The sequence below is a fragment of the Akebia trifoliata genome, chromosome 1 (genome assembly GCF_017979445.1).
Source record: "Akebia trifoliata isolate Shusen 1 chromosome 1, ASM1797944v1, whole genome shotgun sequence".
Classification (NCBI taxonomy): domain Eukaryota; kingdom Viridiplantae; phylum Streptophyta; class Magnoliopsida; order Ranunculales; family Lardizabalaceae; genus Akebia; species Akebia trifoliata.
Window position 1 is genome coordinate 24,257,591 of NC_141375.1, and position 16,703 is coordinate 24,274,293.

General features: G+C 37.0%; 2 protein-coding genes across 2 annotated transcripts; both read right to left on the reverse strand.

Annotated features, from left to right (window-relative positions):
- Positions 1 to 5,612: 5,612 nt before the first annotated feature.
- On the reverse strand, positions 5,613 to 8,124 carry LOC147411123 (pentatricopeptide (PPR) repeat protein). The gene has a single exon (XM_086444745.1). It carries the CDS (start codon positions 7,823 to 7,825, stop codon positions 5,822 to 5,824), a length of 2,004 nt encoding a protein of 667 aa, XP_086300871.1. The 5' UTR covers positions 7,826 to 8,124; the 3' UTR covers positions 5,613 to 5,821.
- A 1,355-nt stretch (positions 8,125 to 9,479) lies between these two features.
- On the reverse strand, positions 9,480 to 14,505 carry LOC147411124 (uncharacterized). Its single transcript, XM_086444753.1, has 7 exons — positions 14,349 to 14,505; positions 12,626 to 13,006; positions 12,070 to 12,297; positions 10,997 to 11,351; positions 10,776 to 10,900; positions 10,505 to 10,640; positions 9,480 to 10,015 (listed from the first exon to the last, which is right to left on the reverse strand). Exons 2-7 carry the CDS (start codon positions 12,967 to 12,969, stop codon positions 9,776 to 9,778), a joined length of 1,428 nt encoding a protein of 475 aa, XP_086300879.1. The 5' UTR covers positions 12,970 to 13,006; positions 14,349 to 14,505; the 3' UTR covers positions 9,480 to 9,775.
- Between the last annotated feature and the right edge of the window lie 2,198 nt (positions 14,506 to 16,703).

The window sequence follows — 16,703 nt, forward strand, 5'->3', positions numbered from 1 at the left end:
ATAACATCAGTTTCGACTTTCTCTAGTAAACTGAAAAGACAGGTTACGAGTCAGATGATTGGCTGTGGTTTGGGATTGGAGGTCTACGAGAATATGGAGACATCAGATTTTTCATTGCAGAAGAAAGGAGGAGAGGAGCAGTCCAAACACCATCTTATCGCAGTGACTAGGATCTGGGACAGACTTCGAGCAGCTCTATGGAGACACTCTGTTAGTTCGTTAGTTACCGAAACCACAAGCAGTAGAGTGGAAAAGCATTGGTATACCAGAACCTTAATGGTGAAACTTGTTACTGACCAATCCTCCTATCCTCAGGTATTTCTATTGTCTGTTGGGGAGTTTTCCCGTGAAATTGGTATTAAGCGTCTTTCATTCGCGTCGTTTTCTCCTTCTTTGGATTTTCCTTTGTTTGGTTCTTGTGCTGTTTTCTCCAAGTACAGGTCTCGGTATCCTTTAGCCCACGCTGTTCCCATACAGTCCTTTGAGCTTGTCCGAGAGGCGGATGGTAGGAAGGAGATCGGGAAAGAGGATAGTCAGTTAGCTCTGGTATCATCATTCTCGAATCAGAAAACCAGGGTGATGGCAGCTACGAATCGAACAGAGGCGTATAAGGAAGGAAATTGGGCCGACAGAGATATGGGGTTGCCAACAACGGAAATCCGTGAGGAAGGGATAATAAGGACAGAATTGGAAACGGTGGAATGGTTGGTTAGTGAGTCTCTAAATTTGGCAGAAGAGTTTGGCTTAGTTTTAGAGAATGAGGATAGTGAATCCTCCCTGATTTTGAGGGTGGCTCTTGGGGATTTGAGGGAGAGAACTATTCTTGAAGAGGACCTCAAACGTATTAATCATGTGCAGGGAATTGAGGAGAAGTTTGAACAGGTAGACTTCGTGAATACCCAGGAAATTCGAAGTTACAGGGATGGCGTGAATAACGAACTGGTGGTGGTCGCTCCCTTGGATATGGCAAGGACCTTGAGTAGACCAAGAATGGACAAGGTTTTGGTCAGGTTGGAGAAGAAGTAGGTTGGTCTGGTTAGTGTAGGGTCTTTGTTAGGTGGTTAATGTCGATCAAAATATTATCTTGGAATGTCAGGGGGTTGGGAGATAGGAGGAAAAGGGTGGCAGTTAAAGCTTTCATTCGAAGTAAAAATCCGCTCATTGTCACACTTCAGGAATCGAAGCTAGCTAGTTGTGATGATAAGACCATCAAGGAAATTTGGGGGAGTAGCATTGATTGGATAGCCCTACCTGCTTTGGGTTCAGCTGGGGGGATCCTTATGATGTGGAACAAAGATTGGATCCAAGTGACAGACAATTTAGTAGGGGCCTTTTCGATTTCTATCTTGTGTAAGAAAATGGATGAAGACTTTCAATGGGTGTTTTCCGGGATTTATGGCCCAACCATCAAAAGGGAGAGACGGCAATTTTGGGAGGAACTCGAAGATGTAGCGGGTTACTGGGATAAACCTTGGGTCCTAGGTGGGGATTTTAATATCACCAGATTTACGCATGAAAAGAACAGGGGTTTGAACATAGATAAGGGGATGAGAAATTTCAATGACTTTATAGGTAGACATTGCTTAATGGATTTCCCTCTCTTGGGAAGGCGGTTCACTTGGTCTAACAACCAACGTAACTCTAGGATGTCCAGATTAGACCGGTTTTTGGTAGACGGTGCGTGGGAGGATAAGTTTCAGAATGTGCTCCAGTCAGCTAGTCCTAGTCCAGTTTCTGACCATACTCCTATCTTTCTCGAAGCAGGTCAGCCTAGACAACATCCTCTTCCCTTCAGATTTGAAAACATGTGGCTAGTTCAACCAAACTTCTTAGAACTTGTCAAAAACTGGTGGAATGAATGTCCTTCTATAGGTAATCCAGGAAGAGTGTTCAAAATGAAGCTCAAATTCTTGAAAGGTAAGTTAAAGATTTGGAATAAAGAGGTGTTAGGGAAAATTGATGTGAAAAAAAAAGAAATTTTGATGGATATTGAATCAATGGACAAAAAGGAGGAAGAAATGGAGTTGAATTTGGAAGAAAGAAGTAAAAGGACGGAGTTGAAGTTGGAATTCCAACGAGTGGCTTTGATGGAGGAAATTAGCTGGAAACAAAAGTCAAGGGTCAAATGGTTAAAAGAAGGGGATAATAATACAAAATTTTTTCACAAAGTAGCAAACTTTCATAGAAGGAGTAATCAGCTCGATAAACTCTACATCAAGGATATCTTAGTGACAGGAGAAGGGGAAATCAGGGAAGGGGTGGTGAGCTTTTACCAAGATTTATACAAAGAAAAGGAAGCCTTTAGACCTCGACCGGATAATCTGGAATTTAAGTCTTTGAATCAAGAAGAGAAGGTGTGGTTGGAGAGACAAATAGGGGAGGAGGAGGTTAGATCAGTTCTTTTTTCTATGAGTGGGGATAAGGCACCAGGGCCGGATGGATTTAACATGGATTTCTTCAAGCATTGTTGGGAGATTGTTTCAAAAGACTTCATGGAGGTCATTAAGGAATTGCAAGATAAGAAGTGTCTGGATTATGGTTTCGGTAGTACTTTTGTGGCCTTGATTCCCAAGAAAATCGGGGCAGATAAGCTAACTGACTTTAGACCCATTAGTCTGGTTAGCTCGGTTTATAAGATTATATCCAAAGTGTTAGCGTCTCGGTTGAAAATAGTTCTGCCTAGTCTTATTGGAGAGGAACAAGGGGCTTTCATTAGGGGAAGACAAATTCTAGATGGTGTGTTGATGGCCAATGAGTGTCTTGATGACAGGATTAAGAACAAAAGAGACGGAATGATAGGGAAAATTGACTTACAAAAGGCTTATGATCATGTGAGTTGGGATTTTCTAGAGTACATGATGAGGAGGATGGGTTTTGGTGAGACGTGGATCAGTTGGATTATGAAATGTGTTACTTCGGTGTCTTACTCGATTCTCGTCAACGGGAGTCCAGCTGGTTTTTTTAGAGGTTCGAGAGGGTTGAGGCAAGGTGATCCATTATCTCCTTTCTTGTTTCTGATTATAGCTGAAGCCTTGGGTAGCCTGTTTAGAAGAGCAGTTGGGCTAGGTAGGTTGTCAGGATTTAAAGTGACTAACGGGCCACTGATTTCGCATTTACAATTTGCAAACGATACACTAGTTTTTTTGGAGCATTCAAAAGACCAAGTAAGGGTGCTTCGTGTCTTATTGAGTTGCTTTGAGGCTATGTCAGGATTGCATATTAATCTGCAGAAGAGTAAGCTTTTTGGAGTGGGGGAGGTTATTGATATTCATTTGATGGCCACAATCTTGGGGTGTGGGTATGAGTCCTTGCCCACGTCCTATTTGGGTTTACCGTTAGGCGCTCCCTACAATAGCATTAAAATCTGGGAGGATGTGATAGAGAGATTGGAGAAAAGGTTAAGTACATGGAAGGCCAATTATTTGTCGAAAGGAGGGAAAATAACTTTGATCAAAAGTACACTTACGAGCATCCCGGTTTACTTTCTCTCGTTGTTTACGCTCCCGAGATCCGTTGAAATGAGATTGGAGAGGCTCATGAGAAATTTCTTGTGGAATGATAAGAGCGGAAAGAGGAAGTATCATTTGGTCAGTTGGAAGGTAATTTGTAAGCCGAAGAAGAAAGGGGGGTTGGGCATTAGGGGGTTGAGATTAACTAATAGGGCGCTTCTAGGAAAATGGCTCTGGAGATTTGGTGAGGAGAAGGAAAATCTGTGGAGGAGGATTATTATGGCTAGGTATGGGGAGAGGACTCTAGGTTGGTATAGTGGAGAGTCTAATCATTCTTATGGGTGTAGTGTTTGGAAAGGGATTCTTAAAGTGAGTAAGGATTTTGAGAGTGGGATTAGATTCAAAGCGGGTATGGGAAACAAAATCAGATTTTGGGAAGATAGGTGGTGTGGCACATTGCCTCTGGCTACTCAATTTCCGTCTTTGTACGCTTGTTCCGTGAAGAAGAACCGCTCAATCCAGCAGTGTTTGATTCGCAGCGAGGCTAATTCTACCTGGAGTTTGGGGTTCAGGAGAAACTTTAATGATTGGGAATTAACCGATGTGACATCTTTCCTTGATCTTTTATATACTGTCCATCTCAACGAGAGCGAACAGGATAAATGGGAATGGATAAGGGCTAAAGATAAGAGATTCTCTGTCAAGTCTTTTCATAAGTGGCTCACTCCTTTTGCAGAGCGATTTCCAGCGAGTTCCATCATTTGGTATAAGTTTGTTCCCTCTAAAATCTCTTTTTTTGTTTGGTTGGCTTCTCTTGGAAGGATCCTTACGTTGGACAATTTGATCGTTCGGGGTTGGATCACTCCCAATTGTTGTCCCCTATGTTTGAGGGAAGGGGAATCAGTTGATCATATTTTCATTCATTGTTCCTTTTCTTATTATATTTGGTCTAATTTCCTAGATCTTTTCCGTATTAATTGGGTCTTCCCTCGTAAATTCTCCTCGTTGCTAGTTGAGTGGAACAGTAATACTTTTCATACCAGAAAACGGTTCTTGTGGACAATGCTTCCATCAGCAATTGCTTGGGGGGTTTGGAATGAGCGAAATAACAGAGTTTTCAATAATAAGATCGGTAGTTCTCATGCTGGTTTCTTGGAGATCTTGGGCCTTTTATACTTTTGGTCCAATCAGAACATAGATTTCGTGGGGATTACTTATGACGATTTTGTTTTTAGATGGGATACTTTTTGTAATCATTGATGGTGTAGCTTTCTTTATCTTTTGTAGCTCTTTATGAGGCTTTCTCGGCCTCTTTGTATCTTGTTTCCCCTTTTTTCAATATATTATACTTATTCAAAAAAAAGAGCCATGACTTTTGTTCAAGTGTGGTCAGACTCAGTTGGGTTCCCCACATATCATAAAACATCGATTTCACTTATTGTCGGTTCCAGTTCTTGGTACGAGACCCTCAGAGCCATAACTTCCCTTGCAAATACTTGATACCCATCGGGTACCTAATAAGATACTGTTTTTAAGTTTTTATTGAAAGGCATAAAAGATCAATTCTGAGGCATTATTGAATCCTTTGTGTTGCAAATCTTCCACGCTACTAGGATTCTGTGAATGGTATTTTCATGACAGATTTTCTCATGTATGCTTGCCGAGTCTAATGATTTTAGAGGTGCAAAAGACTTAAGCTTAACCCATGTTATGATCATTCAGAACACCTATAGAGCGAAATAGAGCAAAATAAATGATAATTATCCAATTATAAATAAATTATGCGAATAAAATCTACGTACTCATTAAAGATTTGCCACTTACCCATTTACTGAGGCCCAATTCTTAAGGGATCTCTAAGATGGCTACCCAAAAATGAACGGATCCATGAAACCAACTAATTAGTTCCCAATACATCAAGTAATCGGGTACCCATTGACATCCTTACCACAACCCACGTTCTTTTGGGTCTTCAATAAGACCTTTAATCCACACAATCCTTCTAACCGCAGCCACAAATGGTATGGCCTAACATCCAACTTGACTTTTTAGTAAAATCTATTGCATATCGGGACTGCTACATTTTTCACAATGCATTCCATAATGAGTTTATCTCTATTCAGCTCATCCATTCCAGCATCTCCATGAAAATTTCAATCAACAAAGACTATCCAGACTGCTTGAAAACATTGCAGAAAACTGCAATCTGCTGAAATTTATGTTGAGAATTGTAACAAAAATTTCAATTTTTTTTTTTAACTTCAAATAAAGTACCAAGAATAATAAAGAAACAATAACAATGATCCCTCGACCAAAAAAAAACAAAAAAGTATCTTCATCAAAACTGGATTGTAAGAAGTGCAGGGCTTAGCTTACCAATAATCCCCACAAGAACATTTCCCATTTTTGAAATGATGAAACCGACTAGCATCTCGAACAATAATTTCCCGGGTGGTAATCTCAGATATAAATTTAATCGCAATGTGGCAATCATTGCAGACACGCAAGTTCTTCATGATTCTGATTGGAACACCCGGTGGAGTGCTAAGGAGCGCAAATGAAATAGCGATCTTTTCACTGTGATGTGCCAAGCTGTACTCTTTCTCCTCATCATCCATGTCATGTAATACCGAACTAGTGTCGGGCACATAACCTCGTTCTTTCATCTCAGAAGTCAGTTTTTTCAAGTACCCATCAATCTCCATCCATTTTGGATGAGATCGATCACTCATACAGAACTGATGAACCTGATTCTTCACCTCCAACCAACTTATCCCAGGTTCCTTCTTCACCTTCCTATCTCTCATAGTTTTTCTTACATCTGAAACATCCCCCCAACTACTCGTGGAAGCATGTATGTTCGAAAGTAACACATAAGGTGCAGAGTCTTGAGGATCAAGCTTAAGCACATCTTCTGCTATCCTTCGTGCCATATCCGAGTTCTTGTGAATGTTACAGGAAGATAACAAAGTCTTCCAAATAATTGTATCGGGTTTTATGGGCATCGATCTGATCAAAGCTTCCGCTTCTTCCAAACAGCCTGATCGCCCAAGAAGATCAACCATACAAGTGTAGTGCTCTAATCTAGGCTTGACCCCATACTTGTTTACCATCAGATTAAAGAATTCGGCTCCACGTTCTTTCAATCCGCTATGACTACAAGCATAGAGCAAGCTAAGGAACGTAACATCATTTGGCTCTAATCCTTCCCTCTCTTTCCGTTCGAACAACTCAACCGCTTTGTGGCCTTGCCCATGGAAGCCATAGGCTGCAATCATTGAGCTCCACAAGACAACATCATTATCTTCAGATTCCGTGAAAACACTCAAAGAATCTTCCAAACACCCACACCTTGAATACATGCTAACTAATGAAGTTCGCACTGCCACTACTGAATCAGACCCAGACTTTATTGCTTCTGCGTGAATCTGCTGACCTTGTCCAAGAGTTGCTAATTCCGAACACGAACTAATAACACTCACAAATGTAATTTTGTCCGGTCTTAGTCCCGCTATTTTCATTAAATTAAACTGATCTAAAGCTCCCTCGGAATACCCATTTTGAGCTCTCCCAGCGATAAGGGTATTGCAGGCAACTACATTATGGATTGGCATCCCTTCAAATATTCTCTCCCCATCTCCTATCCTTCGACATTTCATGTACATATGAGCCAGAGAGCTTCCAACAACCAAATCCAAATCGAAGCCAGACTTCATCACATAGGCATGAATCTGCTTCCCAAGTTTCAGCTCTTTAGAACCTGCGCAACCTCGTAGAACGCTACCCAATGTGAATTCATCGGCCCGAAGTCCCATTCCATGCATCTGAGAAAACAAATCCAACCCCTCTTCATTAAATTCAAATTGGGTAAGACCAGTAACCATAGCGTTCCATGTCGCGAGGTTTCTCTCAGGAATTTCATCAAACACTTTACGGGCATTCTCCAAATCACCATTTTGAATGAACCCACCTATCAAAATGTTTGAAGACATGATATTTTTCCTCGGCATTATCTCGAACAATGTGATTGCAGTCTGTAATTCTCCACATTTGGAGTAGACGTTGAGGAGATGATTTGAGATAAACTTGTCGGACGAACAACCAGAGGTGATTATTAAAGAATGAAGTTGTTTGCCTTGTGATAGAGATTGGTTGGGTATACATCCTTGAAGGAGGTGAGAAAACAGAGATGGGTCAGACCAGATTTCTTTGTAGAATAGTTTAAAGGCCTCTTTCAAGCTACCATTGGAGCATAGATTAAAGAAATCGTCTCTAAATTTAGCTGGACTTTTAGAAGAAAGTTGGGAAATTGGGCTGTGAGGAGTCTGATTTAATGAGGAATAGAAACAGAGATGTCTTAGAAAAGGCGTATGCATAATTTACTCGGATTGGTACTCCAACACATCATTTTAAAACCTTAAAACCCGTTATTTCCGAGTTCACTCTTCCGAGTGATTTTTGTTTTGAACGACTCAAATCATTTAAATCTTTTACTTATCACACCCCCAATTTATTAAATTACTTATCACCCCCAGTTAAAGATTAGAACACACTATCCAAACATTACAAAGATTTGGCTTAAGTTATTAATCGAAGTAACGAAACATAATTAACACTAATTCAAACAATTTACAATAAGGACTAGGCTAATATAAAATCCTAATCTAAAAGAAGAGAAATCTAAGAGAGAGCTACCATTGGCACCCCAACTTTTATAGATTTTCAAATCCATAGCTGTCCTCGTCACCACAGGGATGTTGATATTTGTCAACTTGTGCTTAGAGAATGCACCGGTAGTCAGTTTACACTAAACTTGGGATTTCATATGTGCTCGTGGTCCCAAACGGGTTGCCTCTGAGTTTAGCTTAGAGGATGCACCACTAGTCAATTTACACTCGGGATTCCATATATGCTGGCCTTAATGAGGCTTGTGACATAAAAAAAAAAAACACGATCTGACGCTTAGGGGTTGTAGAGGACAAAGGTGAAAGTTTTGTATTTATCAATTTTCAAAATCTTGGATTAAGTCAAAAGAAATTATTTTTTTTTCTTTTTTTATCCAAAATTTTCAATGAAATTTAGAAGGTCTGTGGCATTGGATTGCTAATGTGGTAATCCATTTGAACAAAACGACCATAAGTAAAGCTTAAAAATCTTTACTAAATAAGGAAAATGTTTCTCCTTCAATAACACATGCACGAATTTGTATTTTTAAATTCAGGATTAAAAAAATTAAAAATAAAAACAAATGTAAGACATCCATAAGGTTGATGTGTCATTGGACCAAATAAAGACGTCAATCTAGACTCTACATAGTCATCTGATCCAATAAGAACAGAAAGGACAATCAACTCCAACGTTTGCCCTTCCCACAACATTTTTCACTGAAACCATTGCTTTCCTCCTCTATTTTTGACTCTTAACTTTAACGGGAAAGTGACTTAATGAAAATGTATGAATCAATGGATTCGATAAAAGTTAAGATATTGTCATCGATGAAAGATTCATAATCAATTTGAATCAATAAATTTTAATTAATAAAATTCAATTGATAAATAAACAATTAATTCACAAGAAAAAAAATATAAAATTAAAAAATAATTAAAAGAGAAAAAATAATTAAATTGATTGATTGTTTATTAATTTTTGGATTTACAATTCTTTATATAGATAAGTTCATCTTAATTTAGAATCCTATTTAAATATTAAAATATTAAAAATTAACAATACTAAATAATACTTACTTTCTAATCAAATTAAAATTCAAATCGGATACTTTTAAATACTTTTAATTATAATTTAAATAATAAATAAATATTAAAAATTAATAAATAAAAAAATAAAAAAATTATGCTCTTAACGTAATTATGTAATAAAAATCCTACTAAAATTCTAGTTAGGATTGGAAAAATCCTACATCAGAAAATGCTTCTCAAACTATTACAAAACATTAAAATTTGAATTCCAAAATCACTGTTGAGCGCAAAAAGCTTGGGGAATGCTCTCCAAACACTAAATAAAGAAATACAATTCAAGCAGTAACATGAGAATCTTTATAAAAGAAACAAGGAAAGAAGAAATGTAGAAAACACAAAAAGATCCTCACTGTTTCCGATGAGTTTGAACTCTACAAGTCTCCAGTGTTCATAAGTAAAACAACTAAATTAAAGGGAACAAAATAGGTTCTCTTTTTGAATTTTTTCCCTGAAAAGGCCGCCCATCCGTATCCATCTAAATCCTTATGTTCTCCAAACTATTAGTTCCCCATTGGAAAACAAGAAGTAAACAAAAGCTAAAATACCCTGCAACCTTGATCTTAATCGCAATTAAAGCCCAAAAAAGCCAAGCTCAGTGGCTCTTTCCTTCTCAAATGTTTCAAAGTACTGATATATTATCGTGACGGCAAGAAGAATTCCAGTTCCCGAACCGATAGCCCCCATGAAATCCGCCAACACAGTTAATGCACCAATGCACATACCACCAAAGGCTGCTGCAGTGGGAATATATCGGTTCAATTCCTTCTGCAAATTGGACTCTCGGTGTCCAGGCATTACCATTTGTTGTTCCTGTACAACCAACACCAAAAAATAATTAAAAATAATAATAATAATTTATGGGAGAATGGTTCATGGCATAACTTCAAACTAGTAAGAGTTTCTTTTGAATTGAATTTTTTTTTTTTTTTAGTAGATGTTTGCTAGTAGAAGTTTCTAGGGCCTACGGACAAATTTCTACTGTTCTGGAATTTTCAAATACAGAAATTTCTTTAAAAGAAGATATTTTAGGAAAAAAATACCGATCTTAATCACCAAATTCACTTTGAGCAAATTAGCAAATTATTAATGGGTATTTATGTGGAACTGAAATGTCACCCTTTGTGTGCCTAGTTTTCATTTTTTTATAGGATGAGCACCTTTGTCTATGCACTCAAGTGATCAGAAGACCCTAAAATAATTAATGCATAAAATACCAAATTGACTTAACTAGAAAATCATCAATTAACGTGATGGAATGAATGAAATGTAACAAAAGTATAGGTAAAAAAATGAAAATACCTTGAGCTGTTTAGCCACATCTCTAGCAGAGGATCCAGAAACTTCAATCCATGTTTTTGAGAACAGAGCACAAGCCGACAGCATAAACACGAGATAGAACAAAGCATGGAAAGGATTGGCTGCCATATCCGCCAAGCTGCAAAGAATGATCACAAGTTCACGACACAAAGTGAGAATAGAACACTGGAATGTGAGTACAATAAATTTATATTCTCGCCAACAATAATCCCCAAAAAATAATAACATAGGGAAGGCATGAGGTTCTAGTCACCTTGACGGTGCAGTGATATAGTACGCCAGACCACCGACAGGAACATATTGACCACCGTAATCAGATTCCTGCCACTTACCCAGCAAATTCACAAGGAAATTACCACCGTACCTCCTATCCAGCAACTGCATAGATATAGAAATGATAACAGATATTTCAAATTTCAATTTCGATTTGAATTTCAAATGTTACAAAGAGAGTAGAAAATTCTGATCTAGTACCTGAGAAATGAAGTAAAGATTGGAAACAAGTGCAGATAATAGGATGATGGGCATATTGGAGGTATAGAACAACTTGATAGGATATGATCCTTGTTGTCCACGGGCATTCTTTGACCTCACAGGCAGAACAACCCGGAAGCCTTGAAAGTATATAACGATTAGGAAGACCAAGACAGTAGCAAGCAAATTCGTCACATTTGGAAGGTTCTGCCGATAGAAAGCCTCCCGAAGAGCACGCACCTTGTCAGTTCGAGTAATTAGTAGATGAAACAATGCAATGACAGCACCTTCGAACTCGGCTCCCCTCCCACTGTTGATAGTTGTGGGGCTGAATGCCTTCCAAATGATGTTTTCACTACAAGAACAAAAAACAAATTTAGATACTTGACATCCAAATCATGGTTTGACATCTTGTTTTGTCCATGGACGAGACCGAATTGTCTCGGTCAAGATAAATCATTTAACTTCATTCATAATTATTCATTCATATATATTTACATGAAAATAATTATAAATTTGTTTATAAAATAAGGTAGATTAGCAAATGTTTATTGTAAAATCATATTTTATTTAGATAATAAATGTTCAAAATTCTAAAAAAATAATTATTTTCATTAAAATATACAAAATCTCAGTTGACTTGGATGAGTTTTAATGACTCCGCCGAGATTTTCAAAATATCGACCCAGTCAACACACGTTTATCTCGCAAGATTCTGCAGCTGTGGGCATGGTTTTAAATCTCGTCTGAGACCCAGACAGCTCGTCTGATATGTCTCGGTAGCGTCCACCAACGAGACAGATAGGCAAGTCAAACGTATCAACCAGATTTAAAACCACAGATCATTCTTCTCATTGTTGAATGAGACGTCTCGGTCTTGTCCATGGACAAGACAAGAAAAGACGTCAAAACGAGTTTTAAAACCATGGGTGTGGGATGCCATGTCTATCCGTCTCATTCATGGACGATACTGAGATGTCTACGGCAAGTCATCCGTCTCGGACGAGATTTAAAACCATGGTCCAAATACATATGCAAAAAGTGACGAGAGAGAAAAAGAATCAGTAGCTTACCAAATGTTGGTCGCGATAAACAGGGAAATACCAGATCCTAGACCATATCCTTTCTGAAGAAGTTCATCCAAGCACATCACAATAATACCAGCAAAGCAGAGTTGAACGATGATTAGAATCGCATTTCCAACTCCAAGTTGGCCGACACTACCGTACATTCCAGATAGAACGTATGCAACCGCCTCACCAACAGCAATCAGGATGCCCAATAACTTCTGCGCACCATTTCTGAGGATAAAAGATGACAACGTCAAGCAGAATGCATTATAGAAAAAACAAGTTACTTGTACTATTGTAGTTGTAGAAGATAAAAGATGGATATATCCTTACCTTGGAAAAAATATAATATTAACATGGGGTTTGTTTAGGGCACATATTAACAAAACCCATTAACATGATAATAACTACATCTTCTATGCATTCCAGTGCTTTTCAGTTAATATCAGAACTGAAGTAACATGTAAACTCCACTCCGACAATGGATGATAACTAGAATTTTGCTTGGAAGTAGGACCAGAACTTTAAGTAAAACATAGATAAGTAAGGGAATTCTTACAAAAGCGCACGATCCTCACGCACACTGTTGTCTACTTCAATGATCTTTGAACCAGCCAAGAGTTGCATCACCATTCCAGATGTCACAATAGGGGTGATACCAAGCTCCATGACAGTCCCACGGTTTGAGGCGAGGATAACACGCATCCAGTAGAACGGATCTGCACCTGTTGTGGAATGTATGCCATAGAGAGGGAGCTGACTACACACCAGAAAGATGAAAAGGGTGATAACGGTGTATATCACCTTCTCTCTGAATGGAACTTTCCTGTCCGCACTCTGAACTTCAGGAAGAAATGGCAGAAATGGTCTGACAAGATGCAACAATCTAAATCCGCCTCCCATTTTTAATTTTCCAAAGTCCAAATCAAATCAGTCCAACCTGTTGTCATCAATTTAAAGAGAAAACTATTAATTAGTATAAACTCAATACTTTTAAGGACAGCTATCTCTTTACAAACAATTCAATACACGAACAAAAATAAAATAACCTATAGGTTTATTAACAAAATCATCATCATCAAAAATAAAAAGAGAAAAAGGCCTGTTCGGATTGGCTTCCACACAAGAAGACATATTATTATTGTTAATTTTTTCAGGAAAAATAGTTTTTGGCCAGATACGACAATCAGAAACTGCCAAGAAATTCTCTGTAAGGGATTTCCTCTGCAGATAACAATGCTGGGGAAATCAAATTACTGGGTAAAAGCTGGCAAAGTAGGAGAATTCAATCAATGTACGGGGGGCAAAAATTCAAATTACAGTAAAGAAACAATAACAAAAATCTTATCCACACCACCAAAAGATACGAAAAACACATCAAAATAAGCAAAAAAAAAAAACATAGCTCCATATGGTAAACAACAAACAATTACCACACTTCTCTCTCTCTATACAACAGATTTCTTTGATGTTTCTGTCCTAATCTCAGAACCACTATTAGGACCTTGATACCTTGCTGGAAATCAAGAAGGGAGAAGGGAGAAGAGAGAACAAATTTTTTTCTAATACTCAAATAAACTGACTCGTACGATTATATAGATTCCCCGAAATAGAAACTGAATCAAATTTGAACTCTTTTATTTTTTATTTCTTTTTTTATTTTATTTTATGGTTAAGTTGGACTTGAACCCACCACGTCAAAGTCCGAACCCTAATCTAATTACTAACAAACAAAGGCAGCAAAAATAAGAATTCTACTTCTAATAGACGACTCCTACTATAATTGCAGATAAGCATGCGGATCAAAGTTTCTGTTTGTGCCTTTAACTGAATCCTTTAAAAGGCCCAATTAATCCCCCAAGGAGCGTGTCACAGGGAAGCATACACATCCATCAAAGAATCCATAAGAGAGAAACTTTTAAAACACCATCAAACGATAAACAAAACAAACCTAACCTACCAGACATCAAGAGAAATTCTTCAAAAAGAAAACTATTATGTTAAAAAAAGAAAACAAAGGGATTCAAAGGGAACCAATTCATAGATCTACATGCGAGCGGTGTTTTCTTATTCAACAGATCCACTCAATATTTGAAACATCTATCGATTTCCAGATCTAAAACCTAATCAATCAATCTTATTCAACCTAACAAAAATTAAAGAAAAAAATAATAAATTCTCTATAATGGTGAGTGATTCAATAAATTTTTTGCAGATTCGATCAGATCTGAAAACCTTCAAACAAATAAAATAAAAAAACAGAAGAAGATTCATAGACTTACCCTCCTGAATCCGAATTTGGAGATCTGAAATCTCTCCTGATCTAAAATTTCTTCAAACCAAATTATTTTTATCCTCTACTATTTATATAAGAAAACAAATCACCGTGAGACTTTTCTTTTAGCCATAAAATATCCTCTGTAGACTTTTGTTTTGTACATAGAATATCCTTCAATAGCTCTAAAACATTTCACTTCTTGAGGGGTAATTAGGTCTTTAACTATCTCAATAGGGTTCGTGATTGATGCGAAGACTGCCTCCCACGTCAGCCGTCTAATTTGACGCTGGTGTTTTACAAAGAAACCTGCTATTGCCACACCAATTCTTAATTGCATGCAGTTGGTGTGGCGTAAGCAACAGTTGACGTGGCAATATCAACTATATATTTTAAATTAAACACTACTTATCATGTATTTTTAGTTGATTTTTATTCCTCAAGTTTAATCATCTTCATCTTTAATCTTGAGAGATGCTTTTGGTACCCCAACTTTTACTTACTACACCCCAATTAAAAATAATGAAAATATTTCCCAAAACATGTGCAACCGCGAAAAGAACAGTGTACCAGACTCGGAATTTCGTCATATTCAACACACAAAATGGATATTCACTTGAGAAAATAAGTGAATGGTTGATAATATGTACAAGTTGGGGTGCCAAAAGCTTTCTCAATTTTTTTTTCTGCTAAATTTTTAATTTTTGGGTTTTGAATTTATACGAGCAACCCAATCGTAATTATAAACAACTACTAAAATTGTTTGAACGTGTGTTATAATATTTTGTAACATTGAGATTAGGGGCGGAGCCATAGTTTTTGGTCAGTGGGGGCTAAGTGCTAATAATGGTCAATCGGTCTTGTTACTACAAAATATGATTGACCAATAATCTCCATAAGAATAATACTATTTGAAATTTGAATAATAGATTTGAATTGGTTGAGGTGATGATCCCATACTCCAATAGTACAATACTATAACACTCCCAAGATTTTAATATCGTTGATTTTAGATGAATTACCAAATTAGCAATTGAACACTACAACCCTCTAGATTTCATAGAAAAAGATAGATTCAATTTTTTTTTTTCTTCAAAAAAATAATATTTTTTGAGGTTCTAATAAGATTTTGAATATGGACAATTACAGAAATCCTACCAAATACTTGAATTTAAAATTAAAATTTAACAGTGAAAAGATAACCTTTTTTAAGTTTTTTTTTTTTTTTCCCAAAGTTTATCGAATTTTGTCCTCTCTATCCCTATGGCATCGGATGTTGTTTTTGGATGGGATAAGGTGAGCTCAATGACCCTTAGTAAGGCTAGCCTTACTCTTTAATCTTTTGAGAGATTTACCGGCCACACCTAATTGTTGCATTTTTATTATAAAAAATTTCTTTGAAGTTTTGACAACTTCAAAGAAATCTTACCTTGTTACCCATCAAACCTTACTTTATCAAGTTTGTTATTTAGCAAACCTTCAAGTGGGGATTCATGTCATAAAATTCAAATTGATGCAATTAATTTTTTTTACTTAACATGCCTTGAAGTAGATACTAACCCCATCAATTTGAATAAAATTCTAGAAAAAAAAAAAAAAAAAAATTTCATTATGATCTTAAAACTCGATTTCGCATATTATTTCATCCATGCCAGATACCGAGTAGTCACGGATGAGTTTTATGATACATTTGAGATGTCTCGTTCAAAATTTTGAAAAATGAACGTACGGTTTTAAATCTTGTCAAAAACTTGCATTGTTTGTCTGTCTTGTCCATGTCCGATAATGGGATGACTCGGGCGATACGTCTCGATCTTGGACGAGTTTCAACAACTTCGATCAAGACTAAAAAGTTTTTCTTTTCCCTGTTTGAATATGAGTTTTCCATGAAATCTAGATGTATATGGTGGTGGATTGCCAATTTGATAATCCACGTGTGCCCAACAACCCTAAGTAAGATTTGAAATCTTACTAAATTAGTCAAGCTAGCATGATTCAATCAGTAAGATTTGTTCAATAACAAACTTGATAATGTAAGGCAATTTTATAATTGCAGCCTTAAAATTATTTTGTTTAAAGTCAATGGGGGCTTGCATGCTGTCCATTTGAAAAACCAAGGAGGTACCCTAATATCAATTAAAATACAGGGAGTTAATATATAAAAAGATTCAGGAAGTTCAGTGGGGGTTGTAGCCCCCACTCGTCCGTCATTGACTCCAGCCCTGGTTGAGATTATAATTTAAGCCAAACTTTTGTATTGTTTGAAGAGTGTCAAAATCTTTAATTGGGGTGTGATAAATAATTTAAGATATTTGAATATCATAATTAAAAGTTGGGGTGCCAATAGTAATTCTCTTAATTT